A 17395-nucleotide genomic window follows, 5' to 3' on the forward strand; every position below is an offset into this window, starting at 1 on the left:
AGGCTTTCTAGCCTACACCCTTAACCACAAGGCAGGCAGACTTCTGCACCTCTCAGGTGACATCTGACAGTCAGGTGCTCATTCAGTGTGTCTCCCTCCTCCTGTGCTGCCCTTCTTTGTCTTCAGCATTTGAACCACGGAAAGGATCGACACAGATGGTTCAGTGGTGTGCATAAGCTCACACAGGGTTAGGGGCACGGTAGGAAACTGAGTTGATGTTTGCTGAGCCCCCCCCCTTGGGTGTGGTCCTCTCTGATACCACATCCCAACAGTGCCGCAGCTGGAGGCAGGCTCCAAACTTGTGTGGTTTTGCTGCAGGGCTGAGGGGAAGGAGTAAGGGCTGGTAACTCAGAAGACCAAGCCAAGGGACTGAGACAGGAGCTGAGCCACTTGGCAGCTCGAGGGTCCCATTCATGGCCAGTCATCTTCCTCAGGCCCACTGATGTTCCTCAATACAGCACAACAGCAGTGCCTGTCTGTTCAGTGACCTGGCCCCCAAGAGCTCTCCTTACAGTTCTGCCCTTTCCAGCTGGAGTTTGTGTTCTCCTCCGGTGGCAGAGGGCTAAGACAGGAAGGTTCTCTCTGATGAGAATACACTTCCATTCTCTGGGCCCTGGAGGCTGCTCTTGCTGTGAGCTTTCATCTCTGTGCCTGTAGGCAGGCCTGGCTGGGAAGGACTTGAGGGCATTCCCAGGCCTTCCGGACTTGCTCCCCTCCCCCCTCTGCATTCACCTTCTCTTCAGCGGCTTATGCTCAGAGTAGAGCTCTGCGACAGGTTTGGAAATGAAAGGCTCTTCCTTGCGGCTCCCAGATGCATCTGCATCTGCATCGGGCTGACATCTTTACGGTATCTGATGAAAGGTTTGCCGAGCGGTGTTTCTACATGAGCGCGCGCTGGATGGAACCCCTCCAAGGGCATTGGGAATATTCACACTAACAAGCTAGGCACACGAGGATGGCTGCTGTCTGCAAGCACTGAACAGATTTAGCCACAGGCCCTGGAAGGATGCTCCAAGCCCTGCTGCACCTGAGCTTTTTCTGCCCTGAGATTCTTGCAAAAAATGGACTGGAGACCGAGTTTCTCAAATAGGAGCACTTAGTTCTTCCTGGAGCTTTTATAAATTTAAATTTGATATACGAACCCCGCTGTTTGATTATTGCTGGGTGTTGAATGGTACTTACACACCCAGCAAACGCCAACCCTGCCAATCTAGGCAGTTATTCTGTATTTCTCCGTATACAGAGGAGGGAGCATGCATACGGTGAAGGTATGAACATCACCCCCAGGTCTCATGAACAGGCAGAGGGAGAACTGGACTCCAGCCCAGCAGTCCATCCCTCTATCCCCACGTGCCTCTGTATTGTGAAAATGGATTATTTGATTTTTTTTTTTCACACCAATTCTGGGATCCGAAGGTGAGATGCTGGGTAAGGAGTAGCAGGACCTTCCTGCTGTCGCTCATCTTCAAAGCCACCGCATCCCACTGTGGCTTTTATACTGAGTGGCCATCTCGCTGCAGCAGATGCTCTTTGAAATGGCGAGTTCCCGACCTTGTGGCTTCCTCCCACTCCCTAGAGGTCCAAGTATACAGAAATCTGCTTTGGGACAATTCCATACAAGTAAAGACCAATAGGGCTTTTGGAGAGAGGGCCCCGGGGTCCTGCTTCGTCCACCTCTGTGACTCAGCCTGGCTCTGGGTCTGCAGCACAGAGAAAGTCAAAGCACACCCAAGGGAAAGAGCAGATTCTTCCAGACAACCTCTAAGCTGGGTAAAACCGGCCTCCAGCCTGCCTAGCTGCCCGCCAGCCACATGGACGATACGGACAGGATCCCACAGTAGGCCCGCAGACAGAGACCCTTCAGTTCACAGCTGCCCTTCCGTAATGAGGAGGCAGGAAGGGCATCTTTCAGTCTGTGGGGATTGACCATAAGTAGCAACAAAGAGGAGGTTGGGAAGAAGGGGCAGAGTGGGTAGCATAATGGGCCTGTTTGCTCCTGGGCCGTGGCTTGGTCTGAGACACAATCACCTCTGCAAAAGGGCCCTTTCCCTAGATGGCCATGAGTGACCTAGAACTGGTCCCCTAGGGCCTGGTGCAGGCTCATTCCCACCAGCCTCTGCCAGGGAAGAAGGAGAGAATAATGATCGGGTTCTCTTCCCACAAGGATGTGATTCCCAGGGGCCACTTGTTTGCCATGGGAAACCTGGCCAGCGGCGCCTCAGCCCTGGGTCCTGAACTTTCAGACCTGGAGTCTAGGGCCTGGGAGGGAACTGCAGTTCTCAGTGTATTTAGACCATCTTGGAGACTCCAGATTTCCTTGAAGCATCACTGCATTGAGCAATCCCCACCCCNCCCTCCCTCCCCCCAGCAGGACACAGCTCTGGAGCCTGTTCAGAATCAGGGCCAGGACTTCACTCTAATTTCTGTGTCAGAAGAGCAGAGGCAGCCCCCAATCCCCTCTACCCCACCCACATCCCAGCATCAAGGCCACACTGGACATCTCCTCCCTCGCCTAGCCTGGGCCTCCCTAGAACTAAGTTCCACAGAGGGCTCGGAGTCTCAAGTAGAGAATGGCGGAGGGAAGCTGGCAGCAGTGTGGTAGGAATGCCGAGACCCGCAGAGGGAGGATGAGTAGCGCATGACTGTGGGTGTAGCTTGAAGACCCGAGTTGTGTTTCCTGCTCTGTTGCTTACCCATGGATGACAGCAGCCAGCCCCCTCCTTCCAGCTCTCTGGAAAGTGAAGGCAGTAAAATCTTCCATGCAGACACAAAGATGAAACACACATCCTACTCCAGAAGAGCTCAGTATAAATGCCCGTAAGAGCGGGCCGAGTGGCGTGTGGCAGACGCTGTCCATCAAAGAAGGTAGTGTAGAAAGGGAGATTTGTGTGTATTAGGAATAACAGCTGGAACAGCTGTGGGGCCAGACTTTGGGGGGGGGGGAGCTGAGGGGCCTACTCTTGGAAATAAGTCGGGAGGATTCAGGCAGGGACTTTTTTTTTTTTTTTTTTTACCAGCCTGGAGCTCTTTGTCAGCTTGGAGCTTTCCTGTCGTGAAATAGCTATTACTGTGATAGACAAGATGGCTCAGTGGGCAAAGGCACTTGCTGTTAAGCCTGATGACCCAAGTTCAAACCTTGGGGCCCTTGTTATGGAAGCAGAGAACAGCAGAGAAGAGAGACAGCAGGTTAGCCTCTGGTATCCACATACACAATGACAATGTGGCATGTGTACAACCCTCTCTCCCTCGTGAACCACAGAAATGTACACGCACAGAAGATAGGCAAGTGCCTGTAAAAGCAATTTTTAAAGCAAGTAGCTATTATCACAAACCCATTAATCCACAAGGAAAGGTGATATCTTAGATATTGCCTCAAGTGACAGTCTAAGTGATTGGTCCTGAGGTCACTTGGTCCCAGGAGCCACGTGTGTAAGTGTGGCACAAAAGTGAATGAAAATCTCCAGAGCTGCAGGCAGGTGCACAGGGAGAGTTCCTTAGCCTTGGCATCCCAAGGTTGTCCTTGGATCTTGATGCAGTTTCTGTGCCGTTAATGTCAACTGTATTCATTTTGTTCTGGGAATAGGTAGTATTTGATTTTGCCTTGCTTTTCCTATAACATAGAAAACATTCTTTACACACAACACACACACAGACACACATACACCATACACAATCTTAAACATGGAAATTAAGCCACTTATGCATTATTTTGTTTAACACAGATTTGAATGCACTGTTTTGCAGAACCCAAAGTTTGCTTTCTTTTGCTCCCTGTGTCTGAACCTGCTCTAGGATGAAGGCTGGAGCCGCAGTGTACTCTTGTATGTAATATTCCTTTAAAGAAATCTCAGCATCACGTGAGCAGAACAGAACATGGTAGTGTCATGGTGTGTGCTCAGCTGTAGGCCTGGTCACAGGCCAGGCCCTCTGTAACCGTGGCATGGGAAATCTCTGCTCTCTTCAGGGGAGCCAGCCTCACATTAACTCAAGTCTACTTGAACATCATCTGTGTTGTTGAACCTTGCTATCTTTGTGACTTACAAACCTATCCAGGTCCTTCTCACATTTGCATCCCATCTTCAGTTATTGTCCCTTTCTTCTCCAAGGCGTGGAGTCACAGCTGCAGGTGTCTGGGAGGAATTCCCTCTTCTGGTCTATGCATAAATCCAAAGATCACACTCCATGAACTTCCATATTTCCCTCTCCTTGGACATTACCACATGGCCAGAAGAAGAGTTACAGTGTAACTCAGACAGCAGCAAGAACAGTTGGGGCTGGAGAAGGGAGTCTGGACTTTTCCAGTCACACCTACACACAGCCAATACAGACTGTTTCCCCTTCCCCATCCACTGAACAGCAAACATGTAGATTCTAAAGCACAGGCCCTATGTTTGTACAGAGGGTGTGATGTGACTCTCAGGCCACAACTCAGCTAGCAAGAAACTATTATTTAGAACTAAACTTAAAATTTCTATCTTGAACGATGCTCTACTGAATGGTGGAAGCTGGTCTGACAATTGGTCCTCTTGCCCCACCAGACACCTTGGTATCCAGATATGTCTGGATGTGATCATTGCCATCTGTTGAGAAGTCTGTTGTTCGACTGGCTCTGTGGTCCTTGTTCCAAGCAGATCACCCAGCCTCCTCCTCCGACCTGCAAGATATCATTTGCCACCTCAATCACATCTCTGCTCATGTTCTAAGACACACTGACTGTTGGTGGCTCATGCACAGCTTTCTCGAATGAGTGGTAGGGGCCTTTAAGGGCTCCCTTGATTTTTCTATTTTCCTTAATTTAATTGCTTAGCAAAGTATGAGTTCTCTTCTGGATTCCCTGAACTTCCAGAGATTCTTCATGTAGACTTGTTCTTCACATGCATGCAAACACACACACATATACATATACATATACACCTAAATACACACAGAGAGAGAGAGAGAGAGAGAGAGAGAGAGAGAGAGAGAGAGCATGTTTACTGCCAGGGACCTACCAGGATCCAACTACTTGTCTCTGCTCTAGTTGGGCGTGGGGTTGTGTTCAGGGTTTACAGTATCACTTACTGAATGTTCTTTCAAAAATTTTGCTTATGGAAAAAACCTGTATGCTGCAGGGCTTAGGCTCAGTGTGGAAGGCTTGTCTCTGCTTTTCCTATGATTCAGTTCTCCTCTCTGGGGCAGAGAGAGCTGCTGACAGAGGGTAGGGAAAGCTGTGTGTACCAAAGCTTGTGCTGGAGCAATGGGAAGAAAGAAGGATGCTGACCCCATTTGAAGGTGTTGGGGACTCCAGGTTGCTCTTGGTCCGCAGAGCAGATGTTGTAGGAAATCCAGGAATGGCACAGGCTTGGAACATACAGGATTATCGGGGACAGGCAGACAGCTTCCACTGCCCTGGGACTGGCCTTGATCTCCAAAGCTACTCGGTTTTCATCTCCTGGTAAACAAATGAAGGTGACCCTTTGTTTAGAATGGGGCCTTTCGCTGTGACCTTTCAAATTTCTTTGTTCAAAGTTGCCATTGTTTTCTGTGTCGAAGCTCCTTTGTGTCTGCGGCTCTTCATCTGACTCATTTTATAGACTCACTCTGTAATTGAGGGTATGTACCAGATGGCCAAGAAAGCCTTGTGGAAAAAGCGTGCTCCTCATGAGGAGCAGTGTGTATTCTGGCTGACTCAACTTTCTTGAACCCTATTCAGATGGCTATGAGTTCCTGGAGATTCTGAAACAGGTTGCCAGGGACAACACTGACAACCCTGACTTGAGCATCTTGTGGATTGACCCAGATGACTTTCCACTGGTGAGTGGCCCAGGCCAAGTTGCCCCCCCCCCCCATCCATCGGGGCCTTTATTACCCATATTTGTGTTTAGCACAGAACATTCAAGCATGAGGGACAAACTAAAATAGTTGAATGTGCTTGAAGAAGCCCAGAGGCTATTGCATATGGAGTGTGTGCACATACTTTTAATACAGCCTATAACCTCGTGTGGTTATTGTAGTGACCAGACTTACTACTCTCCTTATTTCTGGGACACCAAGAAGTGACTACTTGGAGGGGCCAATCCAGGGGGGCCAGAAACATTCCTTTTTTAAGCAATAATATGGCCCCTTTGTGTCTCCACCCACCTCTCCCCGAGACTCTAGAAGCAACATAAATTATTAGGGAATAATTGCAGAATCAAGACCCTGATGAAGCAAAGGAGCATCCAGTCTGAGGACAGAAACCATGCCTGGCTTGTTTGTCGTAGCTCCTTAAAAGACAGGAGAAATTTACCATCGTGGTGCTAGCCTGTGTTGATGAGCAATAGCAAGAAAGCTTTGTTAATTCTTAATTTTGGACACAGTACATGGAATTCATGCCATGCATGAACACAGTGATAATAGCAGAGGAAGCCACATCCTCTGCTTGTGCAAATGTTCCCTGTTGGCCAAGTTCAATGCTGCACCAAGAGCCAGGATCCCCAGAACTGCATGACGTAGAACCTGAGTCTTTTCAAATTCTTTGAAGACTAACACATAGGTCTTGAATTTCAGTTATTTGTTTGACGATGTCCTCATAGCTCATTCCCTCAACAGCCCTAAAAACAGGTACTATTATAATTCTTATCTCACGAAGAAAGGGCAACACCTGACAGTGTTAAACCGAGCAGATGTTAAACCCTCCCGTGACTCACAGTGAAGTCATAGCTTGCTCTGTTGAGTGCTTCTGGTAAGGCTAACTGCTGGTGATGATACAAGTTTGGTTGCTCTCTGGCTATGAGATACATAGGTCATGACTTGTGAAACTGATCAGACAGAGAGCAGACACTGAATCTTACACACATCGAGATTGGGTGAACCAAAGGCAGGGACTTCCATGGTAATTGAAGCCAGTGGCATAATTATAATTCTGGGTCAACATAAGAAAACCATGGCCATAAACTGACTCTCTCTCTCTCTCTCTCTCTCTCTCTCTCTCTCTCTCTCCTCTCTCTTTTGGTTTTTTTCGAGACAGGGTTTCTCCGTGTAGCCCTGGCTGTCCGGGAACTCACTCTGTAGACCAGGCTGGCCTCAAACTCAGAAATCCGCCTGCCTCTGCCTCCCAAGTGCTGGGATTAAAGGCGTGTGCCTCCACTGCCTGGCCGAGGCATACAGGATTAATCTGTTGATTACTTTCTGCTGTATGTTCAGTTTCCCTGGACTGCTTCATTATGTTAACTTTTAAGTTGACATTCTTTGGGGCAGTTCTACATCGATCTTGGTTCTTGCCAATCAATCACCAGGCAGTTCTACTTTTCAAATCCACCAACATCCCAGTCTGTTTTAGGCCCTGCATTTGCCAGGGAGACCCCTGCCTCTGAACATCTCCATCTTCTTAGCTTTATGGACCCCATTAGCTCAGTTAGCCTGCCCCAGCCAGAAATTTGTCCAGATGGAGCCCTGCTGGGCTGAAGACATTTGGCTCATGTCTGCAGTTTATGCCAAGTTAGAGCCTATCAGAGTTCTCCCAGCCATCTCATGTGGCTGGGAGGCACCAGATAAGGGCTTTTAAGAATGGAACATTGAAACAGAGGTGGAGAGAAATGGCTCTTTCATTACGCACAAACTATCAGTGAACGAGTCAAATTTGGGATCAGCCATCTTTGTGATAGTCTCCCTGAGAGCTGTGGAAGCATTTATGGTCTACGTTGTCGCAGTTAGTGCTATAGTATCATTTACTCAATGCTTTAAAGTGCTCTAATGCTGGAGCCAGCCTTCAATTTCCTAAGTGTCCATAGCTGTTTCAAAGACATTTAACCAGTCGCTATCCGGCTACTATGGTAGGCTGGCAGGTCGGTCTAGCCACAGGGAGAGCCCTCCACCCACTGTCTAACTTGGCCTTTTTGTTGCTGCAGCTTGTTGCTTACTGGGAGAAGACTTTCAAGATTGACCTGTTCAAGCCACAGATTGGGGTGGTGAATGTAACAGATGTGAGTATTCTTACCAAGGGCTGGTCAGATGGTCTCAGCCACCCTGCTGCTATGCAGGTCCAAGCACATAAATCACTCGGAGTCTACAGCAGTGAGGAACTCTTGGGTCTTTTCCAAACTCTTGCAGTATGGCCCAAGACTGGGCTCTAGCCAGTCCCAACCCTCTCTAGGAGTACATTTCCTTGCTTACAGAGCTAGCCCAACCTGACTCATTGACCTAGGACAAGAACATTCTCTTGTACCCTCTTCCTGAACTAAAGAACAAGACCTTCTTACACAGGCTACTCAAGCCCAGAACAACCATTACCTAAGAGCGATGAGAGATTGACACCCAGAATCCCGTGCTAGTGGCCACCCACTCTGCAGTCAGGTGACCCTGATAACAGAAGGGAAACCTCCTGACAGAAGTTTAAGCACTGATGAATTGAGGGTGGGAAGGGCTAGTGAGGTGATGTGACAGAGTGGGAAGAAATTTAGACTCAGTCCAGACATCTGATATGCAACAAGACAGAAGTGGGGCAGATTCAATGAGGTGAATAGTAGGAAGAAATCTATAATGAGGGCCCACCTCAGCTAGTACAGGCATATTCTTTTGTGAATAGGGCCAATTAGCAATGTCTTTTTGCCCTGTAGAAAGTACCCTAGCAACCTATACATTTCTTGACTTTTGTGAAATCTGAATGAAAATTAATTAATTAATAATTAATTTTGTGTTTGTGTGTGCATATACGTATTCTCTTAGGTAGTAGAATACAGATTTCTTTTACTGTTATTGGAACAGAATATGTGCAAGACCATTCTGCAACTTGGCATTTCCATTTGTCTCTCTGTATGTACTCCTGATAGGTGGGAGAGCCTTGGAGGCCCATTCAACACAGCTTGGGAAATGCTGCCCCGCCTCAGCCTCCCCCCACTTGCTCATTGGCTCATTCTGTTGTTCCTCGTTGCAGGCTGACAGTGTCTGGATGGAGATCCCAGATGATGATGACCTGCCCACAGCCGAGGAGCTGGAAGACTGGATTGAAGATGTGCTTTCTGGAAAGATCAACACTGAAGATGATGACAATGAAGATGAAGATGATGATGGTGATGACAACGATGATGATGACGACGACGACGATGATGATGATAATTCTGATGAGGATAACGAAGACAGCGATGATGACGATGATGACGAATAGCTCCAGCCCCGGGTGATTCTTATGAGTGACATTACAACTACCATGTACCATACAGACAGCCCAAGGGGGCAGCAAGCAGTGGTGCCCACACCTAGTCAGCTCTTTTTCCTTTCTCCAGCATCTTTTTCTAGTCCATTCTTGGCAGGAGTGGTTCATTATCAGTGAATGCCTTTCTAAACCCAGCAGGCTCACTCTGCAGGGACAGAAGGGGAGTGAGTCCCATGCTGACTACTTCTAACCATTGAGGAACAAACAGCCCTTGTCCTTTGCTAGACAATCAGGGGTCATGGAATTCTGGGAGTCTGGGGACTGTATCTCCTGACACCTCTACTCAAGTTTACTTACTGTCTTTGATCCAGATGGTGACAGAACTGACAGCTTGCTATTAGTTCACAAGCAGGGAGTGGCCTTCTAGTCAGAGTCCAGGAAGGCCACATGATTATCTAATCTCCCTCCAAACCCAGAGCATCTGTGAACTCAGACCCAAGCCTTTGGATGGCAACTAGAAATGCCTTGAAATGTGTGGGTGTTGCCATCATTTCTGGAGTATTAGGATGATGATGAGTGGGGGTCATCTAGCTCTATGATCATCCCATTAATTGCCCGGCCTCAGATATTCACCAGTGGTGAGAGAGGAGAGGGGCTGAAGGATAAAAGGCATTTCATTTTTCTGATGGAGACTGTTTAGGTCTCTGAATGGGTTTGCTGGCTGCCCAGAGTGAGCTGGGAACTGAATGCACCCTCTCTGTCCCCCACTAGTGAGCTGTCCCGTTCTGAGTTAAAATCGCTTTATCCAATGGTCAATTAACTCTTCCCCATTCATCTGCACTCCCACAGTTGACCAGGGCAGGGATCATTTAGAGTTCACGATGCCCTGAGGCACGGAGAAAAAAAAAAAAAAAAGAGGAATCCCCAAGTGCCTTTTGAATTGTCTGAAAGTAGCAGTGTGCTCGGATGTGTTAGTTGCTAAGTGTCCTAACTTATTTTTGAAATCTGTTAACATGGAGAAGACCCTGTGTGGTGTTGTTTTTGAAACTGGGGCAGTCCTTTTATGGAATAGTAATAAACAATGGACATGAATGAAAGTCGTGTTTTGAAAAGATCGAGGCCATCTTGATGATCCTACCCCAGTCTTTGGGGATTGGTTCGGTTTTGCCTGGCTCCAATTCTACCTCTCTGCGCCTCTGGCTGCCCTTCTAAGTTAGCATTTTACTGAGTCTCTCCCATGTCTATCCATGTCTCCAGGCATGACTATCCACACCCATCAACCGCTAAGGAGTGTTAACTGACCTCCACTGTGGTTCTCTACCCTTCATCTTTGACCTTGGTGTTTGATCCACTTGGATTCAAACTGCAAACTTCAAATTCAACACAACAAAGCCTGCCCCCATTCTCCTTCCCTCGACACTGGTCCTTTCCATCAAGCCCCAGCCTGGATGAGTGCTATTACTCTCTATGCCATCGCCTAGGTGCCTGGAAGTGCCTTGCTCACCTCCGCTCCCACGGCACTGGGTGCACACCCGTGGTCACAGCACTCATCATTGAACTGGTAACACACTGCCTGGCTATCCTTTCACTAAATACAGGCTTTAAGAGACAAGACGTTTACTTATCTTTGTATTCCAAGCACTTGGCTCATCACAAAGCAGAGCTTAGTTATTGAGTCAATCTGTGAACAACGGGTCAGCCAAAGCAGCTGTCATTGCCTCGCTGTGCTGGGCAGTGGAGCTTACAGGGTACACCAGGTGCCCTCACACTGTGTTAGGTAACAAAAATACTTGAGAGAAACAACTGAAAAGAGGGGATTTTACTTCAGCTTACAATATCATTGGTTTTAGTTTAAGATCTGATGCCTCCACAGCCTGCAGCTGGAGCTATGGCAGAAGGGAACCATAGGAGCAGCAGCATCTTATAACAAAGGCAGCTGAGGCCTCTCACTGCAATCAGGAATCACAGAGAAAGAGGACCAGGATTCCAAACTATCCCTTAGTGTCCCTCCCTCCAGTGACCTACTTTCCAGTCTCCTAAGAGTCCACACAGTTATGAACTCAGAATGAGCCAAGACGAGGTTAGTCCCGTCATGATCTGGTCACCTCTAAAGCCCCACCTCTGAATATAGCTGCACCGGGGACCAAGTTTTCAAGACACAAGCCTTTGAAGATATTCACATGCATGCCATAACAGAATGCCTCAGTCTGGGTGGCTTACACAGTAAAAGTCTGCCTTCCACTCTTTAATCCAAAGGCAAGTTGCCAATTGTGTTGGTTCTTGCTGAGGGCTCTTTTTGTGGCTTTTCATTCTGTTTGCATATGGCAGACAGACAGACAGATAACTGATAGAGATAGATGATGATGAAGATAGATTTATAGTAGTAAATAAGTAATTCTCTTCTAGAAGGATTCCTGTCCTGTCAAATTAAGGTCTCATTACTATGACTTCATTTAACTGTAATTATCATCTGAAAGGGCCTTGTCTTGTGGGATGCATAATTCAGTCTATAATGCAGGGCCTTGATATAATTTTCTCCCCTCACAAAACTAAGAAGGCTGTGCTGTGTTCCACTCACCCAAGCCCAGCCACAGCTCAAGCAAACTCTTAGGGAAGTGATTGTCCCACAAGGTCTCAAAGCTAAAACTTTCAAGTAGACAAGGAGTTGAGGGGGGTGGTCCATTGCAAAAGTGGCCTTTTTCTCAGCCCAGGCAGATCTGGTGCTCTCAGAGGCCTAGAAATATGTGTGAAGCTGAAACTATGCTCTGATGTTCCTGCATTAGGATCTCTGGGAGTCCATCTGGTTCTGCCTAGATGGTGCTGTGTAGTAAGTACTGAGCCCTCTAAGCTGATATGGATTGAGTGCTTTCTTACATGCCTGGGGTACAATGCTAAATGCCTTCCATGTTATCACAGCTAATTCTTACAGCAGATTAGAAGATTCGTCTGGTTACTGTCCTTAATAGAGAGAGGCATAGAGGGCTCAAGCAACTTCTCAGGATTACACAAACACTCTGAAGGGTCACAGATAACACTTCATTTTATACTTAAAAGGATTTGCATTAAGAACCAAAACACTGCATACTTTTTCCCTCAGAGCATGTCTGAAGACAGACTCAAGTGAATTTCCAATAACTCTTTTTATTGCTTGAATCCATTTATCTTCCTATTCTGAGTTCATAATCAACTCAAACAAAACTAAAAATGTGGGCTAATTAAAAACACAAGATCTGCTATCCTGTTAAAACGAAGTGTAAGAGCATGAGTGTTATCTGGAACAAAGCGTCCCTTTCAGTGTATGTTGATGAAACTGCATCTCAGAACTTGAAAAGATCCTGCCTTTTCTAGAAGAGATTGTGACCCCTTGGGTCTTCTGGTCTTCATGTTTGTCACCCTGTGAGGAGTCATTATTGTATCTTGTGCATGTAATCTTAGGGGAAAGTCTCACTTCCATTGGTTCACATTCTTCACATATAGGTCTGATAGCAACCTTACGGGAAAGACTGTTTTACCCATTTCTACTCTGCCCAAATTTGGGTGGGCAAACAATAAATCTTGTGACAACTTTATAAACATGATACAACTTGACCTCCATGGCTATTATCCCTATTAAAAACACACAAATTCAACCCAGTGATTATTTAAAGTGTATATAAACCAAAAGCTTTTGGTAGCATGGCATCAGCTGTTTGGATTAGCTTAGGATAGCAGACTGCTACAGCAGCAGGACCAGAAAAACTTCTCAGTTCGCAGAGGATGCTTGCAACGTAGGGTGACCTTTTTCCTCAAGTGAGCGAAGTCCTCCAGAAACACAGCCCTCCTTTGTGAGGGACAGAGCAGCAGCTAGGAAGGAGTACAGAAGTGTCACATCATGCAGGAACGGAATGACCAGAGCCACCTAGCAGACCAAAATATTTGCAGGATGGATTAAGGGGAGCCTTTGGAATCAACGGGATATGTTAATAATCTGAACTCTTTATCGATAACTACAAGTCAGAGTGATAACCTTGGGACTGCCATCAGCCTGGACACGCCTCCTATGTAACAGCGTTCGATTAGTTTGGAGTCAGTGCTTTGATGCTGAATGTCCTTCTGTTCTCATTCATCCACTCACCCACTGAAACTCACAGCCTTTTTAACAGTCTATAGACCAATAGACTCCTAAACTTTGTCCCACGTAGATCAGGGAAGGCGAGAACAAGCAGGTTGTAAGTGGAGCAGCTGAGCAGAGAAGCGAAAGAGAAAAAAAAACGTCTGAAGCACCCAGCTTTAGTTCTGAAAAAGGCAACTTCATATTTCCCGAAGTATTACGAAGTCTTAGACCACGGAAACACCTTTGGACATTGACCCAGAAAGCAGAGCCAAAAGTCATCTCTAAGTTTGGAACATGAGCTGTGTAACTAGAGGATGGTCCCACGACACATTGGCACTAATGGTGAGTAGCCTCCTCTCTCCTCCAGCTGAGACCCCGTCTGTGCACTCGGCGGCCGGCAGGCCCTGCCTCTTGCTCTGGGATTTCCCTACTTCTGTCCTGATGGCTTCACCCCACTTCTTTAATATGGCAGTTTACCATCCAAGATTCTCAAAACTCCTCCACGTTCTACAGCTACAACCCCGGGAAAAGGCCGAAAGAGAAAAGGGCCTTTGGCTGCCATCTGCATGTGGCTTTAATTTTTTTTTTTTCCCAGCAGGTTTTGCTTGTGAACTTATGAACTGTGAGCATCTGGGCTGATGGCCCAAGGAAACAGCTTATCATTAATCTATACGATGAGTATCTCTGAGTCAATTGCTTTCTCTGATCCCTGTCCATGCAACTGGCAAGAATGTGTGTGCTATCAACATTCCATGCAAGGGAAGGGTAGCTGAGGGTAGAGGCAGAAAGCAGAAACATTTCTTCATCAACTAATATAGCTCCCTCATCTAAAGTAAGTCAATAATCTAAAATCAATTATCCAGGTAAAATGAATTATCGAACACAGCTGGCTGTATATCTCACACCCCTATCCAATGTATACCAGGTTTCCTACTTTCCTTGTCTCAAATGGTTTTTTTTTTTTTTTTGGTTGTTGTTGTTTTCTTGTTGTTGTTATTGTTGTTGTTTATTTACTCACAAGGTTGGCTTCCTCTCCAGGTTTGAGAACCTAAGGATTTTATCTTTCGCACTTAGAATCTCCCTCCCCAGAAAATGATCGGCAACTGTTCGCTTTTGTTACTCTGATCATTGCCCTTCATTGACCTCCACCATCACAGGTCCCCTGATTGTCACGGGAACATGTGAGATCGCTGCAAAATCAAATCAAGATCGAAGATGTTCCCTGCGAAGTAAATAGAGCTTAGAGCTAAGACAGTCACATCAGTCAGAGAGACGGTATACAACAGGAACCTCAATTTCCAAGCTTAGAGCAGATTCAGTGTGTAAATGCTCATTTGGAACGGGGCAAGGGCGCCAATGGAGGATCCAAAAGAAAGCCAAATAACATTGGCTACTAGGTACAATTGTCCATGATAGACACCAGCCCTCACCAACCTCATGCTGAGAGTCCATTTCATACAGCAAACCTTTGTGACACAAAGAGATCTGTGCACATGGCAAGGAGCCATGTAATTAAGTCATTTATATGTTCAAAAATGTCCAGTGAGAGTGCAACATACATTCAGTCGTTGTCATACACACCTGGTATCTGCTGACTGTAAGTACAGGCTAAGCCAAAACTGTAACTTTGTAACTCTCTTGGTTACAAACTATTCAAGAGTAATAAAGTCTCTGGCTACCTATTTTGTATTGTGGACTGTACCAGATAAGGATTGATGCTGGGTTCAAAATTCAGAGATTAAAATCCTTGCTAACAAAAGCACCTGTCAGATAACCTCTCCCCTAAGGCCTGGCCCAGGTATCTCTGGCCTGGTCCTCATCAGAGTTCAATTTATACCCTGGTTGGGACAGTGTCCGCCATTGCTGCATCCTTGCTGGGGTCCCCCACTCTGTGGACACTTAGAAATTAACTTTGGTTTAGTGGGTCATAATTTCGGTGTTCCAGAGGAGCTAGAAAGTTAAAGCATGGAGTAACCTTCATAAAAATAAGATATGATTAACATTAGAGGTTTTTTGTTTTTGTTTTTTGTTTTTTGTTTTGTTTTTTTTTTTTTGAGACAGGGTTTCTCTGTATAGCCCTGGCTGTCTTAGAACTCACTTTGTAGACCAGGCTGGCCTCGAATGCAGAAATCCGCCTGCCTCTGCCTCCCAAGTGCTGGGATTAAAGGCGTACGCCACCACATCTGGCCCTACATTAGAGGTTTTTGTGGCCCCATTTTTAGGAACAGTGATCTTACTGGATGACTATTCCTTCATGTCTATGACAATGACATGCAATGGCTACATCTCCCTTCCTGGCTCCTAGCTATGCCGTATGCTTCCACTACAGTACTTGTAATACAGCGTGAACTGAACTTGTCACTGTGTGTCAGGTGTCTCAATGCCATAAGTAGTCCTCTAGGCAAAGGCCTGTTGTTTGATGTTTTTGTAGGCTGGCAGTTTGTCAATGCCTACATCAGCAGTTCTCAACCTGTGAGTCATGACCCCTTTCAGGGAGGGTTGAACGACCCTTCTCAGGAATTCCCTAAGACCATTGGAAAATACAGATATCTACATCATGATTCATAACAGAACAAAATTAAGATTATGAAGTAGCAACCAAAATAAATGAATGGTTGGGAATCACCACAACATTAGAGACTGTACTAAAGGGCCACAGCCTTAGGAAGGTTGGGAACCACTGTTCTCCATGAATGAATTCACCAGGGACTGCACCTGGCCATGCCTGAAGGCTCAAGAGAGACAGAAAGACAGGCAAAGCCAGACAATTTGCATGCTCAATTGCTTTTATTCGAATGCTGTTTCAGGGTCAAAAGAATCAGAGACTCAAGATAAAAGCTTGGGAGGTTGTTACATTTGTCCCCGGGAGTTAAGACAAAAGTGTCTTTATCTCATGGAAGGCATCATTGGACTTTTCAGAGAAAGCCACCTTTCGGACACTGCCTCAGGCTCTGGAAATCTCTCTATGGGGCTGGGAAACTCAATTCCACACTAATCCAGTAGAGCACATTTCTTTCTTTCTTTCTTTCTTTCTTTCTTTCTTTCTTTCTTTCTTTCTTTCTTTCTTTCTTTCTTTCTTTCTTTCTTTCTTTCTTTCTTGCTGTTTTTTCGAGACAGGGTTTCTCTGTGCAGTCCTGGCTGTCCTGGAACTCACTCTGTAGACCAGCACGCTTCATAGGCGAAACAAGTTAGGTAGAAATGGGACAGGATGGAGTAAGGGGCTCTTGTTCCATCGGGAGTTTCCCACTCTGTCTACCCTTAGAATCTCATCTTAATTCTCAATGCAGGGATAATGTGAGTACCATCCTGCCATCTCCGTCCATCTTCCCCTTAAACAGCACAACCAAAGTGTAACTTACAGAAGGTGGGGCAAAGGAAAAGCAGGTCTTCCTTTCTTTCCTTTTGACCCTTGGGTTCTATTTTATGTGTACTCTGCCTGCAGCCCAAAGGGTAGGTATGGGGAAGGGAAGAGAAGCTGAGAACAGAGTCAAGGAGCCAGACCAAAGGCTCCAGAGCCCCTCTGGCTGCAACCAATCGCATATGGCACCTCTGCTGGGTTACCTTAGCTCTCCCACCTAAAAAGCCAGCTCAGGCCCCTGCGCCCAAGGACCAAGTAAGCCTCTTGGCCTGGTCAGGTCCAGCAGAGAAAGGCAGAAGTTCAAGGCAAATGGCCGTGGGTGCTGGCAGCTCAGTAGCGGCAGCCCAGGCCTGCCAGGTTAGGGCTTTCCTGGGAGCAGGGCCTCTTGGGTTGTACTCATTATATGTCCCAATAGGTCAGCCTGGTGGTGAGGCTCCCCACAGGACCAAGCAGTATTCCAAAAGGAAAGAAATAACCTTTCTCCCAAGGAATTCTCAGACTCAGGTTCCCACTCACAGTTGGTATCTCCAGGTCTCTCCTCCACACCCAGAAATGCCAAACCACTTAGATCACACTTCTGGGGAGAGTGGGCAGAGGGGCTGGGCTCTGAGCACTTGCAGAAATCCCTTTAACCAACCAGGCAAGTCTCTTCTTTCAACTTTCTATTTCACCCGCAAATGAAAGGATCCCTAATTAAGACACTGTGGGGGAGGGGCAAGCCGTGCAGCACAGTGTCTGATGTGTAACAGCTGGAGAGTGTCAGCACCCTTCCCTTCCCTTCCCTTCCCTTCCCTTCCCTTCCCTTCCCTTCCCTTCCCTTCCCTTCCCTTCC

At 46.8% G+C, this 17395-nt stretch overlaps 1 protein-coding gene across 1 annotated transcript in view; it reads left to right on the forward strand.

Annotated features, from left to right (window-relative positions):
• The window catches only part of Casq2 (calsequestrin 2), a 59590-nt gene extending 49366 nt beyond the window's left edge, over positions 1 to 10224 (forward strand). Inside the window, exons 9-11 of the mRNA XM_021195627.2 lie at positions 5693 to 5793; positions 7869 to 7943; positions 8894 to 10224. Of these exons, the coding sequence (XP_021051286.1) occupies positions 5693 to 5793; positions 7869 to 7943; positions 8894 to 9124 (407 nt within the window). The 3' untranslated portion in view covers positions 9125 to 10224. The remainder of the gene's footprint in view (positions 1 to 5692; positions 5794 to 7868; positions 7944 to 8893) is intronic.
• The last annotated feature ends 7171 nt before the right edge of the window (positions 10225 to 17395 follow it).

The sequence above is a fragment of the Mus pahari genome, chromosome 4, assembly GCF_900095145.1.
Source record: "Mus pahari chromosome 4, PAHARI_EIJ_v1.1, whole genome shotgun sequence".
Taxonomy (NCBI): domain Eukaryota; kingdom Metazoa; phylum Chordata; class Mammalia; order Rodentia; family Muridae; genus Mus; species Mus pahari.